Raw genomic sequence first — 24888 nt, forward strand, 5'->3', positions numbered from 1 at the left:
GCCGGCTGCAGGGGTAGAAATCTGGTAGCCCCCGGAAAACGCAGCTGTAATTAATGTTAAGGATGCATGAAAGTCCTTCTGCATAAACAAGAGGTTCAGCTGACATTTTTTCTAGCATTAAATGCAGCTGTAATGCAGGGGTTTTCCTTAGTGTGGCAGCAGAAGCCCATTTTTGCGCACTGCTGTAGTTCAGCCCCCCCAAGATCCTGCCGCGGAGGATGGGCCGCCCCGTCACAGCGGCTCCTGGAAGGGGGAGGAGGAAAGGGTGGGGAGGAGGGGGAGGTGGAGCGTGGTGCCGGGAGCTGTGGGTCGTTTAAGGCTGGAGGCGGGAGCGAGTGTTTTGTTTTGGTCCTCATCGAGCCAATGAGACGCCGCAGTGCTACCCGGAAGCCAATAAGCTTCTCCTACTCCCAAAAATCACCGCGGTAAACTTCCGCTGAAAGCGCCCTCGCTTCCGCTTTCTCCCAGCCTGTGCGGCGTGTGCGCGCACTGCCGTCGTGACGTCAGAGGACGCGTCAGCTTGGGTACGCATTCCATGCACGCGGACGTACGTCTGATATTTTCCTTGTGCTTCTTGTCAGCTGCCATGTGCCTGTCATGAGCCCCTACGATCAGACCCGGACGTTAGTCCCGAGTTTAGATTCCCCTCCGTGCCAGTTTACTTTTTTTTTTCTTTCGAAAAACTATAAAATACAACCTAATGACTTCAGCTGGATTGAAGTTTCACATCAATTCCACTCTCACCGAAAATACTGCAATTTCGAAAACCTCACATGAAGAGGCGGAATTACATTTTCAGAAGGAGAATAATCCGCTACTATCGTTTCAGCCACAGTCCACAGTAGAAGAGTGACGAGGCCACAAACGTTTATAGTCACCCAAAGGCTACCGAAGAACAGTAGTCTTGTACAACTCTAAAATATCATCAATTAAAATATTTGTATGTATATATTAAATATATATTTCTTTATTTTATTTTTTTTCCCCAGGTACAATCGGATTTAATTTAGGGCCTTCTTGTCTCTGTTGAGTTTACATAGCAAGACGTTACAAAGGTTTAAGATTTTATTTTTGAAAAACTGTCCATCAAGCTCTGACGCGTGAATGCAACGGTCAAAACGCCTTCAGTTTTTATAAAGAGATCATTTTAAAACACAGGAGTTTGACACAGCTGTGCGATGAAGTCAGCGTGTTAAAGGAGCTGCAGCTCCTAACGCTGCCGGTAAAACTGAATCATTGATAAATGCAGCCAAACCAAACACGCTGGGACCGTGAGGTATCGAGCCTGTGGCGTCATTCAATACTGCAATCTTCAAAAAGCAACACTAAAGTTTCCTCTCTTGTTATTGGAAGGCCCAGCACTCCTGACACCGGCGCTCAGGTCTATTGTGCTGGATACCCTGAAGTTCAAGTCACCGCGGGAAATAAATCGTTCTCTTCACTGTATAGGCCCAAATGAACATTTCAAAATAAAATAAATTTTACATTACGCCGGGTCATACTAATCAAGCACAAAATTTATTTTATTAAAACTTCTCTTTATCCTAGCTCATAAAAAACACCAGTAAAATATTCTAAAATAATCAGCAACAGCAACAAAAGACTAAGAATTTTCTGAATCACGATTTTTATCTTCATTGTTCCGAAATATGTATTTAAAAAGGAGGATATAAAAGTCCAGTCCCGCGTGGCTCATTGACATTCGATGTGTATGGAGAGATAAACTGATGTGTGCATTTTACACAATACAATCCTTTATTTAATTTGGAGGAAAATCTAACTCAAGGTGAGAGCTTACACAGTAGCTGACTATATAGAGCAAAATTAACAACCTGCATCATTTTTAAATCACAGAATAAATAGGTGAAGAGATAGACTGACTGCGTCACGCTGACCAAATCCATGCCGATGTCCTATTTTACCAGAACACACAGAAACACAACAATTCCCAGGGTTGGAAACAACTGCAGCATCAGGGTTAATACAGAGCTTCTAAATATCAAGAGCGTGTTAAGCTGAGAGATAAATGAAGAGTGACGACAGTCACGTGGAGCTGTGCGCCCTGCAAGGTACGCGAATGAATAAAAATCAAGAAATAAAATTCGATTGTTTAAAAAAAAAAAATCCACCTCGACGCAATACGAGATTGAACAGGCCAAATCTGTAATAACCTGGGATTCTAAACTGTAGCCTGCAGCAACAGCGATGAGGGATGCGGTGTTTTGGACATCAGATTTTTGTTATCGAAACAAAGACAGGCTTCCTTCCACCCGCGTGCTTACTCTTGCTGTCGTCACACACAAAATACTGACCTTGTCATTTTGGAATGAAATCTTAATTTACACAACAACAGTAATAATTACGTAAAATTATTGCCATCTTTAGCGTTGTTGTTTTCTTGGTTATTGCCATTTTTTAAAATTGTTATTTTCATCATTATTTTTGTTTGGGGGCTGCTACACTGTTAATCAGTTTGTTTATCACGGTCGCCGCTAGATGGCGATGTCAGCCCACATTTCACTACAACCCGACCTCATCGCTCCTGTTTTTTTTCCCCCCAAAGCCAAGCAGAAGACAACCAGCAATTCTATAAATTCACACTCGGAGGTTTTAAATATTAAAAAAAAGGAGTACGGACGTATTTCTTTAACGTGCATCATGACCACAACAATAAACACTTGCAAACAAAGCAAACATTCTGCAGACATCTTGCACCATTTAGAACACGTTACGGAATTATTTTAATTCAGTTTTGAATTACGACGTTTCCTGAGTATTATTTTGTAATTAAATGACAAAAAAGAACATAATAGGAATTCAACTACAACCGTGGGGGATGAAACGAGTGCGGCTGCAACACTGGATAAAAAGTCCAAACTTTTATTGTGACGGACTTAAAACACCGACATATTCAACGCACACACACACACAAATAACCTGGACATCATGCCGGAATTTAACTTTATATACAGCAACAAGAATACGCTCACACGATAAGAAGCTATGATCGATGGACACATTTCCCGGACGATTATCTAAGCATTACAAGAAGAATTGCACCAGGGATAGAGTATGAATGAGAGCACGGCTTCATATGAGAAGACTAAACTCCATACAAGCAAAACATACGAGCAAGTGTTTTTTTTTTTAAATAAAAAAAGAAAGAAAAAGAAAAAAGAAAAGAAAAGAAGAAGGCAGGGGGAGATTAATATTTAACATTCCCAAGGTCCAAATCCCAACCACCACACTTCCTGGGAATCTTTGCATTTAGCACCCTTGTTAAACCTGCAGATAAAAGTGTAGCTCGGTGGCACGCACACCTTTGTGAACCATTTTCCTGCGCTGGGAGTGGGCAAAAGTCACACAGACTGCAGCTAGATGTGCGTCTTTCCCCCTCCTTGAACAATATTTAACAAGTGGCCGGAAGTGGAGGGTCCCGCATTCTTAGGCCTCAGACATTTTTGTTCCAGAAGCTCCGAGAAATTCACTCACGTTTCGTTGTTTCCAAGAGCATGAGTCCGCGCCCGCGCGCGCACGTGTTTGCGTGTGTGTGTGTGTGTGTGTGTGTGTGTGTGTGTGTGTGTGTGTGTGTGTGTGTGGTATATCTCCCATCGATATTGCAAATATTGTCCGTGACTGAAAAAAAAAACTAGCTAATAGTTTTCAATTTGTTGACAATTTTCTTCTCCTTCACGCGTCTGTTCTGAAACCATATCGTGACTTGTCTCTCGGACAGGTTGGTCTGAGCAGATATCCTCCTCCTTTTGTCTTTCGTGATAAATTTGTTGGCGGCGTACTCGCGCTCCAGTTCCTTCAGTTGCACCTTGGTGTATGGCACGCGTTTCTTCCGTCCGCGCCGATAGGAGCCGGAGTCCCCCCCGGCGTGGGACGCTGGGTCTGACGAGAGACAGGAGACACCGTCAGGATAAGCGCCTCTCAACAAGTTGCTGAGCTTCTCTGCAACACTAAACCGTCATTACTAGTAACTGAGCCACGCACACTTCAACCTCAGCTCACAATAAAATATAATAATCAACATTTGATTGATACAATTTAATATCCTCCACTGAGGATATTAAATTGTATCTAGGGGATTATATAAATATATATATATATATATATATATATATATATATATTAAAAATCCCCTAGATATAATTTAATTTTTTTCGAGTTCTCCTGTAAACTAAACATCCTACACATGAAAGCTTTCATCTAGAAGAACCAAGTAACAGCAGAGTAGTGCTTCTGTCAGATCTTTTAAGTGATGGAGCTTCAGAAACGTTCTGCTTGCTAGCTACAAGTACAAGATCATGTAAGAGGGTCAGATGTTACCTGGTATGGAGGGCTTCCACATGTGTCCAGGCTGGGGCTGCTCCTTGGCGCAGTAAACCTGGCTGTTCCAGCCGTTGGCTGCGAGGGTCCACTGTTGGTAGCTCTCCATTGGCAGCAGGGAATCGTGTCTGGCCTCCGACGGCGCGCCGATAGTTGGCACCACAGGGACGTCCAGGTAGCTCGGGACAGGTTGGTACGGACCTGAGGTGTAGGTCGGATAGAAAGCGAATTCCTTTGCTCGAGAGGTGAAATCGTCTCCTGGGGCAGACGTGTCCATGTATTTCTCTCCATACGCGGAGGGGGGCTGAGCTCCGCAAGACTTTATACTGCTGTGATGCGACATTCTGCATGGGTAATAGCCGCTGCCGAAGTAGCTATAAGGCAGAGACGCGCTTGAGGAATTCTGAGATGCGGAGCACGGGCTGCACTGCTTCACCGGCTCACCCATACCGGTGGCGGGCACGTCGCTGGAAGCGTAGGCCGTGCTGGGTGCCAGGGACGCGGGGTGCGCCATCAGGTTCCTGCATTGGTTCGCAGCAAAGTTGCCACCAGCGAAACCCTCCATGTTCTTACTCACTTCATCGGATCCTCCGCCGTTGTCGTAGAGAAACATCACCGACGGATCGACCCAGCGAGGACGGAGGAGCAGTGACGTTGTCATAGCACGGCATCCAACATTGAAGCTTCTGGCTCTTTTTTAAAAAGCCCAGAGACTGAAAAAAGGAGATACTGCTTCCCAGAGAGTAAAGGCACTCTGACGCGCACAGGAGCGGCGAGGGCGCGCCGTTATTGGTCCAGATGTTGACACGTGACCAGCTATGCAAAGAGGACGGTAAACATCATCCACAAGAGATAATTAAATGGAGAAAAATGCGGCGCAGTAAGGTGACATTTCTACATATACACCTTCCTGGGGATTCAGCCGGTGTCATGCCAGCTGAAATTAATTTCTTAGTTTGAATTAAAAAAAATAATAACTCAACAGAATATTTCACTGTTTTTTGTTTTAATCCATATGAAACTGTTTCAGAGTTTAAATGCCTGATTTGGAGAATTTGATTTATAGCTGCTGCGAGGTGGAAATAAGAGCCCTTCTGAGGAGTGTGATCTAATTCTAAAGACACTTGTGAAGACCGTTTATCACGTCCACATGAATAATGTGACTTACTGTTTACGAACGCACACTGATCAGCTTTTGTCTGCGCCTGGGAGGAATCGAGCGTTATTTAGTGATTGAGACTAATGTATAAAAACGGAATATTCAAGAATGCGGTTAGATGAGCTGCTGAGCCGCGTGTGGCTGCACGTCTGCATGTCTGCAGCCTAAAGAGCTCATTCGACACGGGATGTAGAAGATGGACGACAAAGACCAGAAAATCTGTTTGGACGGATATATTCCAAGAAACGCGGGCATGCAAATTATGTCTACACAACAAAGAAGATCTGAATGGCAGGTGAAGAAGAAGAAATGAATCCGGGGAATATTCCATACATGTTGACAACATGCAACGAGCAGAAAGGGCTTGGTGTTTACACGCAGGAGGAAGACACGGCTGGAGGCCAAGGTCAAGTTGAAAGTTGCTGTCTCGCCATTCAGCTCGTCGGGCTATTCAGGCTTTGAAGGGACCGTCTGAGCTCTTGAAAAGGGCGGAAGAGGGGTGAGAATTCCTGTCCCAATGAAAGCTATTGGAGGACATTAACTTTTACTATCATTTTGTTTTCTCCAGTGGTTATTCTCACCAACACCAGCCTGTAGCCGATTCACTTGGGTGGCGCGTATACTGTAATGCTACTTCTTTTTTTTTTCTTTTCTTTTTTTTATTTGTGGATCTTTTAGAGGGGTTTTGGCACATACGTGTGAAAATGATGTGATGTAGAAAGAAGGGAAGGGATAGACGCGTCTTACGTGAGTGTCTGGGCTGTTGTTTTCTTGTTTGTGGACACTAGCTCTTGGTCTTTTCGGTTTTAAGGGAAAGGAGGTTAAAAAAACAACAACAATCCAGCATGAGTTCCTCTGGTCTCATCTGCGTCCTATGTTTGCAGGAAGTGTCGGTATTCAAATCTTTCATATGAACAGACAATAATAGAACGCCACACATTAACAGCAGTGAACAAGGAGCTGAAACAGTAGACACCATACCGGTTCTTTTCTCACAGTGGACTGAAATAAAACATGCTGCGAGGAACAAGCAAAGCAAACAGCGACTGGCTAAAATGGGTTTACATAAGATCCATCATTCACAGAGTGTGTGAGCTGGACTTTATGTTTTGCCTCCGGGGGAAGTGCTTCATTGCCTGTAATGGAACTATGGTGGGACTGCGTCCATGTTTCCTGACTTCTAGTCGGGTGAAGCGGGGGAACGTGTCCCATCTGATAACAGGAGAGAAAAATCAATACAGCAACGTTTTAATCTCACGCGGAGGCCTCGGTAAAGTCGTCGAAAAACGTTACAATTCTGGGAAACATACTCCAGGCCTAACAGGTGGCTCTTCCTTACGCAAACGGAGAAATGCGCAGTTACCGTTCTCTGCCTGTGCTCTGTAAATGTCGTCCTAATTTTGCTTATTCAAGAGTGTTTTTAAATCTCGCACACGCATGATTTCATCAGTGTGATCATATGGGGAGAACGCTTCAATCAACTTGTTGGATTGCTCTGACTGACGTGTCTCGATGAAATCTCGTCTACGTGTCCTGACGTCATCAACAAACTCAAGGTACTTCACATATTTCAGCAACAACTGAGTGGCAGATACAAGGCCTAACTTGCTGCGCATTCTTTTTTCCCCACTGACGACAAATCAAAATAAACCATTAACTGATCCACAAATCATACTTAATGTCATACTTTGTTTTCTTTTACGACATTTGTTGTGTGTACAAGCCTGAAGCGACTCTACAACATCTCTGCTCCGTCCCGTCTCGATTCTTTCAGTCCAGTCACAAAAACAACAACAACAACAACAACAACAACAGCGCGTCCTCGCCAAGGTGGCCGCCGGCGCGCACATGTGGTCAGTCCAGACATGAGACATCCCACAGAACAATGAACACACAACTTTACAGCGGACACACACACACACACGCACAAACACACACACTCACTGCTAATTGATTGGCTTCCTGGGAGACAAGTGGAATTAAGTGTGTGTGACTGTTGAATTCTTACACAACTTTTTTTTTTTTTTTTTTAGGGCAGAAACATTGCAACATTAAAGCCCTTTTTATCCCGTTAAAACTTTCCTAGAATTCTGGAGCCCGGTCTGCAGGACCACCTCCTTAGGTCCACTGAGGGAGCCACTACTCGAGGTCTTCATCAAGCCTGTGTTTGTCCTGGCATCCCCATTGAGACAAAGAGCACATTTATCACACAGCTTCATCGCACGAAGCCTCCATGGGTAAAGTAGGGACATGACTATATAAAGTTAGCCTCGGCTATAAATCTATCTTTTCATAGCATGAAATAGTGATTTGAGGAAGATAGCTGCGACCAGATACGCGCAGTCAAATTGCAGGCTTGCGAGTTGACGTTTTAAGTGGACGGCAGTCAAACAGGGGGGGAAAAAAAAAAGAGTTGTCAAAGCATAAAAAGTCAATATGTTTTTGTGGTCAGAGCCGTGAACCACATGGGCAGTGACACACTGGAGGTTTTCATGTTTTATGGCCGCTTATGTGTGATGATGAAGTATTATAATATAATGGGAAAAACTAACTATTTTAGGACACCACACGGTGTCAGCCAGCACGGTTAACCGGCAAGCTTCACTCCCAAGGTGTCAATGACGGGTTTTTAAACCCCTTAAGAACTTCGATGTAAATTTCTGTTTCAGCTTCTCAAATATCAGATTTTGATTTAAGATTACTTAAAAAAAAGTAACAGAAGTAACAGGAAATAAAAGTATCAATCAATACCACAGTCAGTCGCATCTCAGCACCTCGTGTGTCGTGTTCTGGGTCGCGGAGGCCAACTAATGTGCGGCTGCAGTTCCTGGCAGACATGAGCAGCGTAGAAATATAGAAATGCAGCTTTTGGAATTGTATCATAGGAGGATCTTTTTAACTCAAGAAGCAGTTGATTTAAAGAAAAAAGAAAATAAGCTCATACAAACCCAGATCGACCCTCCTGAGGTGGCTGTGGAAGCCCTACTGCTTTTCTTTTCCCTTTTCTTTTTGATGAAACATCATTAATTACAACTGGCTACATTTCGTCGTTTTGCAGCCAGCATAAAAAATACACACATCAATTATCTCAGAGCTCCGAACTTCGGTGGCCTCCTGCATCTCTACAAACACTCATCATTTTATCATCATCATCATTTTAGCAGCTTATCAAAAAATATAAAATGAAAACAAATACCTAACAACATACTAAACATTACCCTGAGGCACAGACTGAAGTATTTTGCGCTGCTACATTGCAGAGGGATAAAGGTTTTTTTGTTTTGTTGTTTTTTTCCGTTTTGGTCTTGCAGGGAAAAACCAAAATAGTGGCAGAACTACCAGTGAGCGGAGCTTCCGACCATTGATATAATTAAATGCAGCTCTCGAGCCAAACCGACGTGATTTCTTTCAAATTCATTTGTATCGTTCTCGTAGGTTTGAGGCAGAAGAAAATCCAGGATATTTTAGAATAATTTCATACATCTTGTGATTATTTCGTTTCATTTTTTCCCCCAGCAATCTTTGAGGTTGATCGTTTTTATATAGATAAAACAAGTAAGTTATGTTTCTGGTTGCTGCCGTTTTTTTGATAATACTGATAAATGTTAGTTCTAATTCTCCCACTGCTCAACTTTATTAAGAAACGAGCCCATCACGGTGCAGGATGAAATATTTCTTGCGTCTATAGTTTGGAAAACCCCTGCAATTTCACTAAAATTCACTTGGCCTCTATCATTTCAACTAATATTTCGTCTAAATCTCTGCTTTCCAAGATGTTAGTCATAACTACAATGCCAAAGGCTCCAGCTTTCGGTACAATAACACAGAGTTCAGTCGGATTATTTCACTCAGACTTCACACACTTCAACTGTCACGAAATGAAGAGCTGGAGCCGAGAAATGTCTGCGTCTCCTCCCAGGCAGCTCCAGCGTCGGTCTGTATTAACGAGCTGGAGAGCGCCAGGCCAGATATCACGGAGGGAATGATGACAGTAACGCTCTAAAAATAAAAAACCCATTTGCTACCAGACGGACTTGTAAATATCACCTTTCTGAAAGATGCCAGGGACGCGCAAACCAGTCGGAGGAATTACATGAATTCTTGTGAAACGTCAGGGATTTGCACCTGGTGTGTAACCGTGCTACCGCAGACCTGGTGTTAAGCCATGCCCCGCGATGTTTGCCCCCTTTAATAGGGTTATTCAAGTCTGATAGCAGCGGCCTGCTAAGAGAGGGAAGCGCTGGGTTTGCAGGATGGAGCAGGGACGAGAGATAAACGCGGCAAAGATCTACAGCTGTATAGTCATCAGAGCTCGTTTGGCTCCAAGGTCATCGAGTTAATTCGCTGGTAGCTGCGTCACCCTCTTTCAAGGCCAAGTTGAAGCAACATAGACGGGAGGGGCCACGATAATCAGGGCTAGGCAACAGTTTTTTTTTAAATTTTCTTCCAGGTTCTGACTCCTTGTGCAGGAAAAGCGCTGCACCTCCTCAGCCGACAACAGACTGAACATCCAGCAAACCAGTTCAAGCACAATCCTGCCGCACACACAGGAACGAGGCTCTCTTCTGCAGAGAGCTAATACTCCCTTGCGGGTCTGCACTGCCAGGGCCGTGGATTAGATTACATGCCCACTGCGCAGGCTCCATGGTCAAGTTCAAGTTTGGCTGACTTGTAAAACTGAGGGGGCGCATTATGGTGTCTGCAGCTGGGGCGTGCGTGCCCCCCCCCCCCCCACGCCCCTCTTTGATCTCCCCTTACTACTGCAGTCACTTGAGCTCCTCTGCCACCAGGAAGCTGCTCCTTCTGGATCCAAATCTTCTCTCTAGACCGGGAAGGTTCAACAACCAACAGCGACTCCAAACCCTCCACTATCTAAAACACACACAGTATAAGTGACACTACTGTAAAAACCAGCAAGGTCACTCGTCGGTTGCGCAAAAGCCTCTCAAATGTTATCTCTGGATGATCACAAGATCGCTTCTGCCCTGGCCGCGACCCATTGCATAACTCAGGTAAGTAAAGCACAGCAATGGGATCTTTTCCATCTTCCGGCGCGCATGCTTACCCACCTGTAGGCTATGACTTAGTAGGGTAGAAGTTAACCAACACGGACGCCAGTGCGTTCAGCTTTGTGGTCCGTTCACCTGCCAAGCTCAGCTATGATCACACATTTATGATTTGCTCAACATGACGAAGACATCCAAAATTAACAATTTATGGCTCTTTAAATCCATAATCATCCATCGTCCAGGTGCAGGAGGTGACCAACTTTTTTTTTTTTCCTTCTTAACAACAAAATAAAAAGAAAGTGTTTTTTCCTTGTCTGGCTCATTTATTAAAAGTTCCTTCAGCTCTAGTCTGGTACATTCCATTATTTTGTGGTTCATTAACAAGCGTCTGATCTTTAACGTGTTCTGGTGTTCTGTGCTCTGTCTGCACACTTCACACTTTTAATGCCTCTCAGTTGGATAAAATAAATTAACTAAAAAAAAAAAACACATGAAACACAGACGTCTACAAGCACAATGAAAAGTGAAAATGACAAAAATACAACATCAGTGTCCCAGAGAATATTAAATATCGACCAGATTAGGTTTGACTCCAACTGACAAACGCTGCAACATCAAATAACAGAGGGAGCGGTGGCGAGAGAGGAAGAGGGGGAGGAACAGAGAGATGTACTCTTCGTCTTTTGCTAGACAAATTAAAGAGTGGAGGGGAGAAAGCCAAAGGAATTTCCCTCAGCTGGCTGCAAGGGGGAGGGGGCGGTTGCCTCTGGGCCTTTACCTCCTTTCAGACAGGCGAGGGCGCACAAGGACAGCGGAGGCTGATGGCGCTCCACACTCCGTCTGCAGCCTCCCTCGTTCCCTCCCTCCCTGACACCGTGACTCCGCCTCTCTACACGACATCGTCGCATTGCAAATCCTGGCAGTGCCCTGCAGCTGCAGACCTCCAATCGGGGCGCGCGGCTGTTTCCAGAGGAACCGTATGGTCGTCTGCTGCCACGGCTCCCATCACTGCCTCTGACGGCTGAGCTGAACTCCTGTCTCTGTTTATTCATCACAACGACGGCAACAGATGTAACACTTATGAAGTTAAAGCTTACTGCTGAGAGGGAAGAAGAACAGCTCCATAAAAGCCCGTGCGACTTTCATCACAAGTTGAGAGGACAAACCTCTAAAGCAATTTTCGTCCTTCACGGCTCATGAGCATCATTCTCTCTCACACACACACACACAAAATGAAACCATCACACACCGCCACATCACGTCAGCTGATCCCCTCCGATCGCCTCTGTTCCCTGAAGGCAGCAAAGCATCTTTAATCAGGGTTCAGTTCACAACTGTGAAAGGTTACAGAGCCTCATCAAGACTCTTCTGATGCTTCTAACATCGTGATACATTTAAACTGTGTTTTTTAGGGATTTTTAATTCTGTGTCAACTAAAGAAACAAATACTTGATGTATTTACAGAGAGGAGAAGCAGAGCCAGGAGCTGCGACTGAGTCGGTCCCGGCTTCGCTCCCGGCGAGTAAAGACTTCACGTCGGTTGGCCTCCGATCTAAACTCTGACCGCAGGACTTGACCTTTGAGGGGAGTTTACTTGACTCCACTTAAGGTGGAGAGACAGATGAGAGGCACGCGGAGGAAGTGCGCTTGTGTGTGTGCGTGCATGCGCGTGCCTGCGTTGGGGGGGGGGGGGGGCTACACTGTCTTAATGGTTCGTTTTGTCTTATTAAACTGCACCGCAGCGTAGTTGCAGTCAGCAAGGACACACTCGGTCTGTTTAATGACGTGAGAATGAGGAAAGGTGTTTAATATGTATCATAATTTAATGATATTTGTGTGGTTGTTGTAGACAGATGAGCACCAACACACACACACACACACACACACACACACACACACACACGCCACGACTGCGACCTCTGTTTACCCATAGCCAATCAATGCGTGTCGTCATCAGGGGGGGACCATCATGACGGCGGGCCTATTAAGAATGACAGCTCTGAAGGAAGAGAGAGAGGCTAAATGGTGATCCCTCCCAGAGATCCCTCTCAGCACTCTGGAGCGCTCTCCTCTCAGGGTAATACAGGACTGCATCCCCTCTTCTCCAGAACCCTCTCCTACTCCTCCTCAAGACACGAGGCCCCCCCCCACCCACCCACCCATCACCGCTGCCACCGTCGCACTCACCCCTCCAAAAAAAAAAAAAAAAAAAAAAACGCCTTAGCTGACGACTTGCACTCTCCGGCGAAGTCGAGGTTTCGCTTTTGGAATGGAGAGCAGAGAGGAGATGGGGATGCTGGCGGAGGGAGGTCAGCTTCGCAAGAGCGGCTCGGAGGGGAGCCCCACGCGAGGATCGCAGGGGAAGCCGGGTCACAGGAGCTGTCTAAGCCCCGGCGCTACTGCGCCCTACCCGCGGGACAGGACCGAAGGGGTGCTGGAGGAAAGCGCCCGCAGGAATATGTGCGCTGATATGAGGCCACTTAGCACATCCTCCTCGGCCGACAGGCACCGGACAGATCCCCCCCACAAAGACGGCAGCAGCTCAGACACCGAGTCCGATTTCTACGAGGAAATTGATGTCAGCTGCACGCCTGAAAGCATGGACTATCCCAGCGCCAAGGGTAGGTACAGCAGGCTACATGTGCTGCTCCGCAGGCTTTACAGATGAAGTTACTTGAATGAATGCTGGACCATTCTCATCTCAGCATGGTGGGGTACTGTTGAGAAATGCACTTATTATAAATGTGCTGCTAGAACTAAAATCTGTATGTCTAAAAACCTGCAGTGTGAGGCTGCACAGCTGTGTGGAGGTGACATCCGCCGTCTCAACAGTCACCGAGCCACTCTCCCAGCAAAGAAGCTTATATAAACGTATATTTAGCCTCGTGCATGAGGAAGAATGCGGGTTTTTATATGGAAACCACCAGCTAAAAAGTGGGGAGGCAGGTATTTTACTGCGGTGCGTCTCTGGCATCTTCTGACATGCAATGTGTCACATCCTTCAGCCAAATTACACAGACACTGGAAAATCTCATTGTGATTTTAATAATCATTTCAAGCTGCTTAATGTAAATGTAACTACTGCAACTATATGCAACTTAATTACAACAATACTTGCGTGGTGAACAAAAATTGAAAATGTGCACCTTGATAAAGGCAACATTGACATTTTCATGGAAAATTAATATTAAAATACAGGAGCAGCTCGTTTTTAAATCTGCACAAAAATGAGTAAAATCACAGTTTGCATGGCAGGAAGGCCTGGACGGGACTGCACCGAAACTAGAAAACAAGCCTCATTCTAACAGGAACTCATGACCAATTTATTCATATAGAACGAATTAAATAATTAAAAAACATTTAAATTCCCCTGCGCAAGGGGGATTCTTTTCTGTAAATTAACTGACATTTTTTTGTTGCAGGTCGCAGTGGGGATTCTCCAGGTCACACGAGTGAGGCTGGTGCTGACCCGAATAAGACTGTCCCGGGTCAGGGCTCTCTCTCCTACTCAGCGGATCAAATTCGCCGGTACCGGACAGCATTCACTCGGGAGCAGATCGCACGGCTAGAGAAGGAATTTTACCGGGAGAACTATGTGTCCAGGCCGCGGAGATGCGAGCTGGCGGCCGCTTTAAATCTACCGGAAACCACCATCAAGGTAAGAGGATTTGATGCACAGGAGAAGAAACAGGCCTCTGCGCCCTTATCTATAAAGATAAAGAGTTCCGGGTTTAAAATCTGGAGAATAATTTACAAATATAGGAAAAGCACACGGAGCCTAAAATCAAACACAAATAGCTGCAATGTCGATGAGAAGCCTTAAACCTGTAGGCTAGCCGTGCAGGCCTGGGGATTTCCGGCTGGCCCACTACAGGCTACTGGATTATTTCCGTTAAAATGTAGGCTTTTATTAATCAACCAAACCAAAATAGGATTACAGCGGAAAATTCTTCCACTCAAATCCCAACGCGCAGGGAACCTCGGGGCCCGTGTGGGCGCTGTGTGCTTGTTGTGTGGCGGGGAAGTGCCGGTTAATGTTTGACCCGCTCCGTCTCTGCCTTAGGTGTGGTTTCAGAACCGCAGGATGAAAGACAAACGCCAGCGTCTGGCCATGACTTGGCCTCACCCTGCCGACCCGGCCTTCTACACCTACATGATGAGCCACGCTGCAGCCACCGGGAACCTGCCCTACCCCTTCCCGTCCCACCTGCCGCTGCCCTACTACTCCCACCTGGGAGTCGGAGCAGGCTCGGCTCCGACTGCTACTCCTTTCTCCAACCCCCTGCGCTCCCTGGACAGCTTCCGGATGCTGTCACATCCCTACCAGCGGCCGGAACTCCTGTGCGCCTTCAGACACCCCTCCTTATACCCGGGTCCGACCCACGGGCTCGGTCCCGGGGGGAGCCCCTGCTCCTGCCTGGCCTGCCACTCCAGTCAGTCCAACGGTATCTCATCCAGACCGTCCGGCTCAGACTTCGCGTGCTCCCCAACTAGCAGGACTGATGCTTTTGTCACTTTCACGCCTTCAGTGCTCAGCAAATCCTCGTCTGTGACAATAGACCAGAGGGAAGAGGTGCCCCTGACCAGATAAAACCCAGACAACCAGCTCCTGCTCCTCACACGCCTTTACAGCTTTAGAACCCAACACACACCATCAGGACTGAGGCAGCATGAAGACGCACCAGAGACCGTCAGCTTCAACTTGATCTTCGGCTCCGTGACGCGCAATGGCTCCACCAATAATAATAATAATAATTATAATAATAATAATAATAATAAGTTAAAATGGAACAAGGACATTTGATTTTTAGAGGACTGTGACAGTGAGAGAGCGGAAGGGGCTCCAGAACATTTAAATCTCCGTGATGGATGGGTTTTATCAATATTTATCTCTCTTTGCGCGTCCAAATCCACCTACATGTACTGTTAGTTAGGCGAGAATGATGCTTTCCATCTCTCTTTTTTTAACAAGGGGATTGTTAAAAACACACTGCGGCCGTCCCGTCTCATTATAACCAGCTCTCCACACCGGGACCCTCTCAAGGCGGCCCGGGCCCAAATGTGCAGATGCTAGTGAAATTAGTAAGTGATGTATATGTACGACCCGGTGAATTTTGAGTGTTTGAATTAATGATAATACCAGGAAGGGATCGCTGCTGCCAAAAGGTAACAAGGCGCCAGGGGAACGGATTACAGCCCGCACGGTTTGACGAGGAGGAGGGGGAAAGATACCCAGAAGATGGGAGAGAGAGAGAAAGAGAGAGAGAGGACAATCAAAACGAGAAAAAAATTCAATGCCATCAAACATTCTGTTTTCTCCCTCAGCGAGACCAGAGACACTTCTCCAATCTGATGAAAATGTGATTAATATATAGGCTTGTTTTAAAATAGATGTCTCGCTTTGCACTGCTGCCGAGGCACCGGTTTAGTGGCATTTCGTGGAGAAGACGACTCACAAGTGGCAAGGTTGTTTTGTTTTATATATACATATATAAATATATTACTATTGTTCTGGTTTTGTTTTTTGTTTTTGAGAGGAGGGTCTCGACATCTGATTTGCAATAAACTGTCAAAGAATCAGTGGAGCAACAGAGTGTTTCTTCTGTGGTTGAAATGGCCTGACCTGACAACAGCGTCGTGTTCTACGGGACCACATCATTTTATTTCGTTTCGCGCATCTCGTCGGCGCTGCTACTCATTTTCTTCTCAAGTGGTCAATGTCAAAACACCAACAGAATGTGGCCCCCGTCTCTCCTGATGGGGCCGCTAGATTGACCGTGACAGTTAAGTGGTCCCAAGGCTCGGTTAACGCCACTCATATTTTCCTCTACGACCACTTAATAGACAGGACGGAATTAGTTGTCTGAAGATATTGGAACTGAAACGAGATCGATGATTCAATGGCCCGCTCAACAATCAGCTATGGATCTAATTGGCCACATTTGCTGCGCACATTAATAGAGTTTTCTGCGCGTGAGGGGATGGGCGAGGTACTGTGGCCCGCGGAGGGACACAAACGCACGAATCACGTCTAAAACCGGGTTTGAAGATGTGAGGGAACACGCGGTATTGCAGTAAAAAGCTGTTTGAGGTGCATCTGGCAAAAACATAGGACTTAAAAAAAAATCGTACTCAACTTGCCACTTCAATCGAACAAGCGTGTTCTTATTGATTCATTTTCAATATACATAAATGTTCTAAGTTTTCAAGCATCAAAAGTAACGACAGAAACTCAGCACTGGCGAGCTGTCCATTCAATAATCATCAATTAGTGCAAAAACACAAAACAGTGCCTTCAAATTTCCATCCTTCTCTGATACTTTCCGAGGTAAAAGGTTATCAGACAGGACTGCACTCATACTCACTGCAACCCCCCCGCCAACACACACACACACACACACACACACACACACACACACACACACACACACACACACACACACAGCACTCGTGTTTGATTGATGGCCTTATTAACTGGAGTTCTTGTAAGTGTGACCGAGCTGATTAAAATGCATATGTTTGGAATAATACACCGTTTAAGCCGCCCGGGTCGGGGAGAAACCACTAGGCAGATTTATGTAAACTATCAGCCGGTGTCTTTAAGCCTGATAGGGACACGGGTCATGCAGGAAAATGACTTTGCTTTGTGCATAATAAAATCCTGGGCTGCCATAAAACAAAAGCTATACTGAATATTCAAAGAGGATCTTCAAAATCCTCCATAGCAGGGGTTTTAACAGCCTTGGAGGGAAGCTCGGAGCTGATTTTTAAATTGGTTTAGACACTGGCTGCAGTAGTATACCATCATCTTCGAAACCCGCGGCATTCTGTGCCAGAATGACACAATAAAGTGAGGTAAATTACAACCACGTTTACCAGGCGACGCATATGGATCTTCTCTCTCTATTCTCACTGCGTAAACTATGTGCCGAATCCTCGGTGGCCTCATCCAGCATCAGCGTGCCATTTATCGCCGGAAGATTGCGTCTGACTGCGCTTCAAGATATGATGGGCTCATAGATTGTGCACATAACAGCAATTACATCAGGCTTATAAGATCCTATTAGCGCGGATTGGCTCATGGCTCCCCAGCTCCCATCCAACACAAAGCGTTTCGATAGGGGCGGTGCTGTGCAGCTGGCCACCGGCATAGCTACCCCCCCCCCCCCCAAAAAAAAAAACCACCAAATGTATCTGCTGCTGCTGTTTAAATTGGATTACATCCTAATTTACAGGCCCTTGTCGTAACGCAAAGGGCTGGCGGAGGCGTGGACGGACCAATCACACCGTAATGATGATGAATGGGAGATTAATGCGCAGACAAGCAAGACAATTTAAGCCTTCATCTGTTTAAATAGGCTTCCAATATCATTTGGAAACGGAGGTCACGTTAAATCAATCGAGGGACGCGTGAAAGTCGTTGTCGCCCGCGTCTTTATCAACATTATTTACGGTGCACCGGAGACAGCAGCAGCAAAATGGCCCGGCTGCTTATATGTGAGACAAAATCAGTTGGATGCAATCAAGCAAGTAAAAAGAATAAATAAATATTTTTTTTTTAAAAGTTGCAATAAAATCCTGCCTGAATCAAGTAATGCCGAAGATATTTCTGAGAATTTTCGAACACGTTCCGCCTCAAATTAGACTTCTAGTCACATCTGAGGAGCCACACATCAACGAAACTCGGAGAATATGCAGTTTTAAAAGTTGAGTGAGGAAAAATGGGAAACAAACCAGTTCGGACATTAAATTTTTTTGAGAGGATATTTAAGACCACAGTAAAGTTCCACGCGTTACTTGAGGTGAATTAGTCTTTTGCAAGTTGGATGTGCGCTACATTTACGATTAAAAATGCCATTTCCGTACATGCGCCGTGTCGACCATGTTTATTTTCCATGTTTATTTGGGATATAGAACACTTTCACGTTTGGGCAACTTCCTCCAAACACCACAAGAAACAGGAAATTATCACTTCTTTTCGAATACGGTACAATTGGACTTTAAACGAAATATAAAACGACTGTAACGAATTGAACGCGCTTACCTGTGCAGGGATTGTCGCATTGTCCGAGGATGAACACCTTCACAAACGAAAACATAATTGCCAAACAGTCCAGTTGGCCTTTGACACGGAAATAAACTTTTCAACTAGTTTGCCGCCAAAACTAACCGGAAATCACAATTAAGTGGGTAGAGGGTTGTGTTAAATTTGTGTTTAAGTGTAAATTTGGGTTAACACAAATGTATTCTTTAAAAACACAGAGATATCATTAAATAGTCACGTAGTGACATTTGTCATGAAGAGTAATTAACATAATGATGCAAGGCCACAAAACAACCTATAAATTCGACAAAGAAAGCCCCCCCCCTCGTTATTAATATGGTATGTTCCTGGAGCTTTTAGCCAAGTGTGCCTGTTAATGTGTCTCTGCAGGTGAGCATAAACTGTCACTGTTGTATTCCTCACTAAACTTTAGCTTCTCAACACACTAGTATTTTAAAATTCCCAAATCTGGAGAGTTCTTCTGAGTTGGCCTCACCAGCAGGCCACAGCAGGAAATCGTAATTAACTTCATATAAATGTGTTGAATTCACTGTTGTTGTTGTTGTTGTTGGGTTTTGTTTTATCAGATTAGGCCCATAATTAACCATAGTTACTTAGTCTTGCTCATAAATATATAAAAATACTGCCAGTTAGTAGTTAAAGAATATTCATTATTATATTGAATTCGAAGCTTATAATTAATGGCAGTGGGATTTCATGACTCCAGAATATTATATTGTGTTATAATAAACCCTATTGTAATTTTTTTTTTTTTTACAGTACAAGGCTAATGTGGTTTAGATTTCCCTGAGATGTTAGAAGACATTTTATTTCAGCAGAATCTCTTTAAGTTGCAACAACACAACATTAATCCTCCCTCTACTTCTCAGTGTTGATGTCTTTGTTCACACATAAAAAATGAAACAATGTAATTAGATTTTTTTGTGATATATTCCAAATTATTATCTTCAGCATTCGTAAATGTGATCAGGAGAGGGAAGATATTTTGTGAAAATCACAGAGCAGAGGAAGATGCCTGCTGGGAATTCTAGGGGAAAGGACCCAGGATGATAAGTTGAGCAGACAACAAAACAACATAGTAAATATATCAGAGAAAACAGTTTGATTATGTATTGATTATTTTGAAATGAAAAAGGTTAGGACATTATTGTAAAACAGTGGTCTGGAGGTGAGGGGAGGTGAACCAGAACAGCCTCCTGGGAAGGTGATTTAGGTCTGAGTGATGTATGGAGGGAGGATGGGTCGCTCCCTGGTGATGAAGACCATGGGTGGGTGTGAAGAGGAGAAGAACGAACAACGCTGTCAAACGTTCTTGTGTTCTCTTATGAAATATTTTTGTATTTCATTCCACAACATTATAACGTGAAAACCTTACATGATATTTAAAAAAAAAAAGAAGTTCTCCTTTGGCTGAGCTAGATGCAACATTTCAGGTCAAAAAGTGTTCCCAGGTATCTATATTTCATCTTGCATGTTGTCGCTTGATTGGGATATAACAGGATCAACGTGGAAAAGACAACACTGTTCTCAGGAATCATTACGGCTTTGACATTGTTTGAACTTTTTGGTAAAGACCAGACAGCCGACATTAAGACGGGGGTGGGGGGGGGGGGGGGGGCATTCGCGTGATTGAGACTGTTTCAAATGGCGCTAAGTTCAGCAGCTATTTGTTCATTTAGTCCTGTGTCAAATTTCAGTGTTTGGTTTTTTTTTTTAATCATATTCATCCTCATTTTTTTTTTATTCAAGTTTTTTGCAAGCAAAAGTGTGAGCGTTTCACTCTCAGTAAAAGAGAATGCGATTTCTTCAGTCTAACAGTCATTCAAAGAATCTCAGATTTAAAACTACCCCCAAAAATGTGGTTTGGATCAGATTTGCAGAAATCTGATTTCATTTGCATGGTGTTTAGCTGAGTCGGTCAATCTGGATATGCCAAAAATCTGATTTGGATTAGAAGTCTGAGCAAGGGTTTAGTCTTTTGGCGAAGAAAATGCATATTTGGGTCACCTTTTAGTTATTTGTTTATTTAGTTTCTTTTTATTTCATTTGCATAAGGATAGTTGACCAGTGAGTTTATTCATCCAAAATGAATCCTCATACCAACACAAAATTACTTTGACACTATTACTCTCACAAATTACAAACAATTACTTTTAGATCTTTTTAGCAATAGGCGAGCCGAAATTGTGAGCATCTCGGTCATCGCCGTCATCATTGTCTTCTGGAATCCCCCAAAGTATTGAGTGCTGACAGCTGCTGGTAGCCGCGATGACCAGCTGGCTGTTAGCTCGGTATCCTGAGGTGTTCAGGTGACTTCTATCAATCCAGAACAAAGCCCCACAAAAGATGTGCAGGAAAATAATAGCTGCTGTGGCCGAAGCGGGAATCACAAACTGAGCTAGCAGAGTTTCTCTCCTGATCTACACAAGCGCACGATCGCGATCACCCCCTCGTCCAAAAACACCAGTAGACGTGGAGGCTCCCTGCAGATGAATGCGGCCCAGGTTTTTGTTTCACAAGCTTCCAAGTTCAGATATAAAAGTAATGATGTCAGCATGCACACAGGTCAATCCGGATCAATGAAGCCGCAAGCTTTTCTTTTGTATGCATTTTTAATATTGCTCGAAGTCCAAGTAACGTGCAACAAAGTCTGGTTGCTCTGTCACCAAGTTCCTCCCCAGAAGTCTCACTCAGTGCTGAGATGATGATGATAAACATATTAAGCTTCGTTTGATTATTCAGCCGCTTTCCTCATGAGACCTTTTGTGTTTTGTGGAACCGCTAACAGAGCACACCACATCGTGCGATATTGTTTAAAATGATTTAATAAGCACTTTGTTTTACGACAGAGTGTTATTATTTTACGACCCTCTCTGCAGCCAATGGCTTTGCAGATCGGTCCAATTCTCTCCACACCTCATTTTATTTTACTGCACGCCGGCTGCTTTACTGCTCAGCAACGGCGGTGGCTGAAGGCGACAGGAAAAGTTGTGCCCCCTGTTTCCCAGAGAATCGGAGTAAGAAGACATCTATTCCCATAGTCTTGCCTCTGCGTCACAAAATGTACCACATTTACATCTTTTGCCATGATTAGCTCAGACGTTAGCGTGTCACTTGTGTCTATTAACTTAGTTTATATGCGTGCACGGGTGTAGAGCAGCTCTTTACTGAAGTGATGTATCCCTATCATGCCCCCATCCCATGACAGTCCCACCCACCCACTGGTCCTCTCCTGTGGTTGTCTGGGCTTCTTCCTCCATCCTCCATCTCCTAGCGCCCCTCCCCCTCTGACACTCGCTAACCTCATGCTCCATTCTGCTCTGGAAACTGCTGACTAGCTGACCTCTGACTGCACCTTACCAGTGGCTCTAGTTTTCTGATATTAAAGGAACACGCCAACTTTTGGGGAAATACGATTGTTTGGTGTCCTTTGTGGAGCCAGACGTGAAAATAGAAACCATTCTCTGCTCTGTGCATGCATTAGGGAGCTACAGATCAAATGACTGCTCGTTAGCTTCGCACAATGAATGGTAGTGGATGGGAAGTGTTAGTATTCCTCTGTTGCAAGTCATCAAATAAATAAGGTTCAGTGTCTTGGTTTGTTCAGGAGTAACGCTCCTCTCTTTCAAAGTTTGCCATGATTAATAGTAGAAGTTGCTCCTTTTACCGTCCAAAAATACAACGCTGCATTGGAGGTGCTGTGTCAAATCACTGCACCTGGTCATTAAAGCATTTTAAACTGTGTATCTGATTGCAAAATTAAAATGTTTCATCTTTTTAAATTCCGTATTAAATGTTAAACACACGTAAGTGCGACTGCGGGAAAAATGTTTTGATGACAAGTGTGTTAGATGACTTTCCATTAAGATTTGCTAACAATCCTCAACTGCGACTGTTTGCTGCGCTAAGCTAACTAGCAGTGAGCTGGTCTCTGTGGATGTCTAGCGTACGCACAGAGGAGAGAAGGCTACCTGTCTTCAAGTCTGGCAATCGGAAGGGTGGCAGATTAGCTTATGTGTCCTTTAATTGTCTGAACTGAACAGTCAAAGCTTTCATTTGTAGAGTGCTCATATCTTAGAGGAGAGTCGAGACCTGACCCCCTAATAAAGAAGTGGGGCAAACCACCAGGCAAATGTTTATGGAAATACTTCCAACAGGAACAGTTGATTTTACACATGTGCATTAGGATACGCGGTCCTACCATACAGGTCAGTGTGTGTGTGTGTGTGTGTGTGTGTGTGTGTGTGTGTGTGTGTGTGTGCGCGTGGCAAGTGAAGTTGGGGAGGTAAGGCTACACCATGGGAAAGGGAGCTGAGGAGATAGTGGTACCAGATAGTGAGGGCATCAGAGATGATGTGCTTAGTGGCTTAATGGATGATTTGAAAGAACACTCACACTGTTCGGCTGCAAGCAGACCTCCCTAAAACTATAAAACCCACAGTGATTGACAAGGTAGAGGTGGGGTCAGCTGCGAGTGTGTGTGTGTGTGTGTGTGTGTGTGTGTGTGTGTGTGTACCTGCAATACTCATGATGTCATGATAGACAGTAAACCGTTGGGATTTGCCTCAATCTCCATAACCTGAATCATTTAACATTTAGGGTGAACAATTGAAACATTCCCTGTAAAACTGCCAAATAGAACATAAATGAAGTCCTTTAAACAGCCCCCCCCCCCTCAAAAAAAACACACACATTCGGATCAAATTTTATCGTATTTAAGTTAAAGTGGAGAGAAGCAAATATCATGTTTATTGTGTTACACGTATTAAAGAGTCATTTTTCTTCTCGTCTGGATGGAGTCTGAAGTAGGTCCATTTAAATAAACCTCCTGTGTCAAAATTCATTCAAATGTTTGTGCATTTTACTGTTAGCAATGACATGAATTACAAATATTTGTAACTTTGGTAAGAATTTTTCCTGTTTCCATTCACAGGACAGTGTTTCTCTGCTGAGTAGCAGTATGGAGGTCACCACCTGAGGAGGAAATTAATTTAAATCTCTGCTTTTGGAACTGAATAATTTATTTTTTTTAATTAGATGATAAATTGCCTAGTTTTTATATATACAGCATCATTTATAGCAATTATTGTTACTGTAGATATGTGACTCCAGCATGTATAAATTATCATCAGTATCGTTTATGGCACCTGCTCCAGCAAACAGGAAGTGATGCACTTAGTTTGAAGCTGCCAGCCCATCACTCACCTGATTTACGTTGAAGCTAAATTCAGAACAAAACATTGCAGTCATAGAAGTTTATACCAGCAAAATATGCACAGGGTGAATAATGAAAGCGTTTATTCTGTTTAGGTGTAGCTGAGTACAATCGCGTCTAACTGTTTGATGCATTTTCTTTCCCTTTGAAACATGAAAGCAGTAAATGAACGGGTGTGAATGGGCGGCGAGACAGTTTAATAAGATAGACAAAGTGACGCTGACCTGTGGCGTCTTCCTGCACTGACTCACAGAGCAGGAACCCAGATTTGGGGGGGGGGGGGGGGGGTGCATAATAAGGGTCTTGTTTTGATCAGCTGAAAAGAAGAAGGAAAGATGAATCCTTGTTTTACTCATCTTTTGTGTCTTACCTGTCTGCCGCATCTATGTAGGGACAAATTCAATATTAAAAACCAGCAAGAGAAGAGGGGGAGTGACGCTGAGCAGGATGCATGAGGGCTCCAGAGATCAAGAGAAAGGAAGGAGGATATGGTTTATGGTGATGCTCTGTTTGTGACGGCTGTCTGCTGCATGAAAACAGGGCCTCTTTAACTCCTCGTGGGTTAATGGAACTTTTATGAGTTTGTCCTGCAATCATGTAACCCCTGGCGTCTCCTTTCCTCTCAGTCTCTCTCGCTTTTTTTCTCTTTTCTGTTCTCCATATCGTGGGGCAGATCAGAGGTGAGCCGCTCCTGTCTTTCTGTAAACACTGCTCTCTCTGCCCTGGGTTTACGAGGACAAGACCAGTTAGGCGGAGGTCTGAGATGGTGGCTGTGTCTCTGGCAGTTTACATTGAGTAAAGACGTGTTTAGGCAGCAGTCAGTACAGGCAGGAGGGGAGCAGGGGCAGTGCCAGGGGTCTCCTTTGTCCTTATTGGTTTCACTTTCTTACGAGTGACAAAAAGTGCTAAACTAAAGAAAAAAAAGTAAAAGCTTATTGGTTCTATTCGTGCAACCACATAAACAACCCCAGACACCAAGACTTCATGACACGGCTTGTCAAAAGCCCATAGCGACAACCTCGCCCATCACCAGAATAGAATGTCTGGACGTAGAAGGTGCAGGAGGAGGAGGAGGAGAAGGAGGAGGGTGTTGGGGGGGGGGGCT

General features: G+C 44.5%; 2 protein-coding genes across 3 annotated transcripts; one reads left to right on the plus strand and one right to left on the minus strand.

The window, feature by feature from the left end:
- Nucleotides 1-1614: 1614 nt before the first annotated feature.
- On the minus strand, nucleotides 1615-18590 carry hoxa13a (homeobox A13a). Its single transcript, XM_086193173.1, has 3 exons — nucleotides 18548-18590; nucleotides 4336-5151; nucleotides 1615-3897 (listed from the first exon to the last, which is right to left on the minus strand). Exons 2-3 carry the CDS (start codon nucleotides 4994-4996, stop codon nucleotides 3650-3652), a joined length of 909 nt encoding a protein of 302 aa, XP_086049299.1. The 5' UTR covers nucleotides 4997-5151; nucleotides 18548-18590; the 3' UTR covers nucleotides 1615-3649.
- Nucleotides 12658-16317, plus strand: evx1 (even-skipped homeobox 1). Of its 2 annotated transcripts, XM_086193190.1 has the most exons (4): nucleotides 12658-13124; nucleotides 13926-14161; nucleotides 14567-14948; nucleotides 15033-16317. In XM_086193190.1, the coding sequence occupies exons 1-4, from the start codon at nucleotides 12773-12775 to the stop codon at nucleotides 15092-15094; spliced, it is 1032 nt and encodes a 343-aa protein (XP_086049316.1). In that variant the 5' UTR covers nucleotides 12658-12772; the 3' UTR covers nucleotides 15095-16317. The 2 variants fall into 2 exon arrangements, with proteins under 2 accessions (XP_086049316.1, XP_086049315.1); XM_086193189.1 differs by having other exon boundaries at nucleotides 14567-16317.
- Nucleotides 18591-24888: the final 6298 nt, after the last annotated feature.

Source organism: Aulostomus chinensis, chromosome 22 (assembly GCF_037954235.1).
Source record: "Aulostomus chinensis isolate RoL2024-O1b breed Wild chromosome 22, RoL_Achi_v1.0, whole genome shotgun sequence".
Taxonomy (NCBI): domain Eukaryota; kingdom Metazoa; phylum Chordata; class Actinopteri; order Syngnathiformes; family Aulostomidae; genus Aulostomus; species Aulostomus chinensis.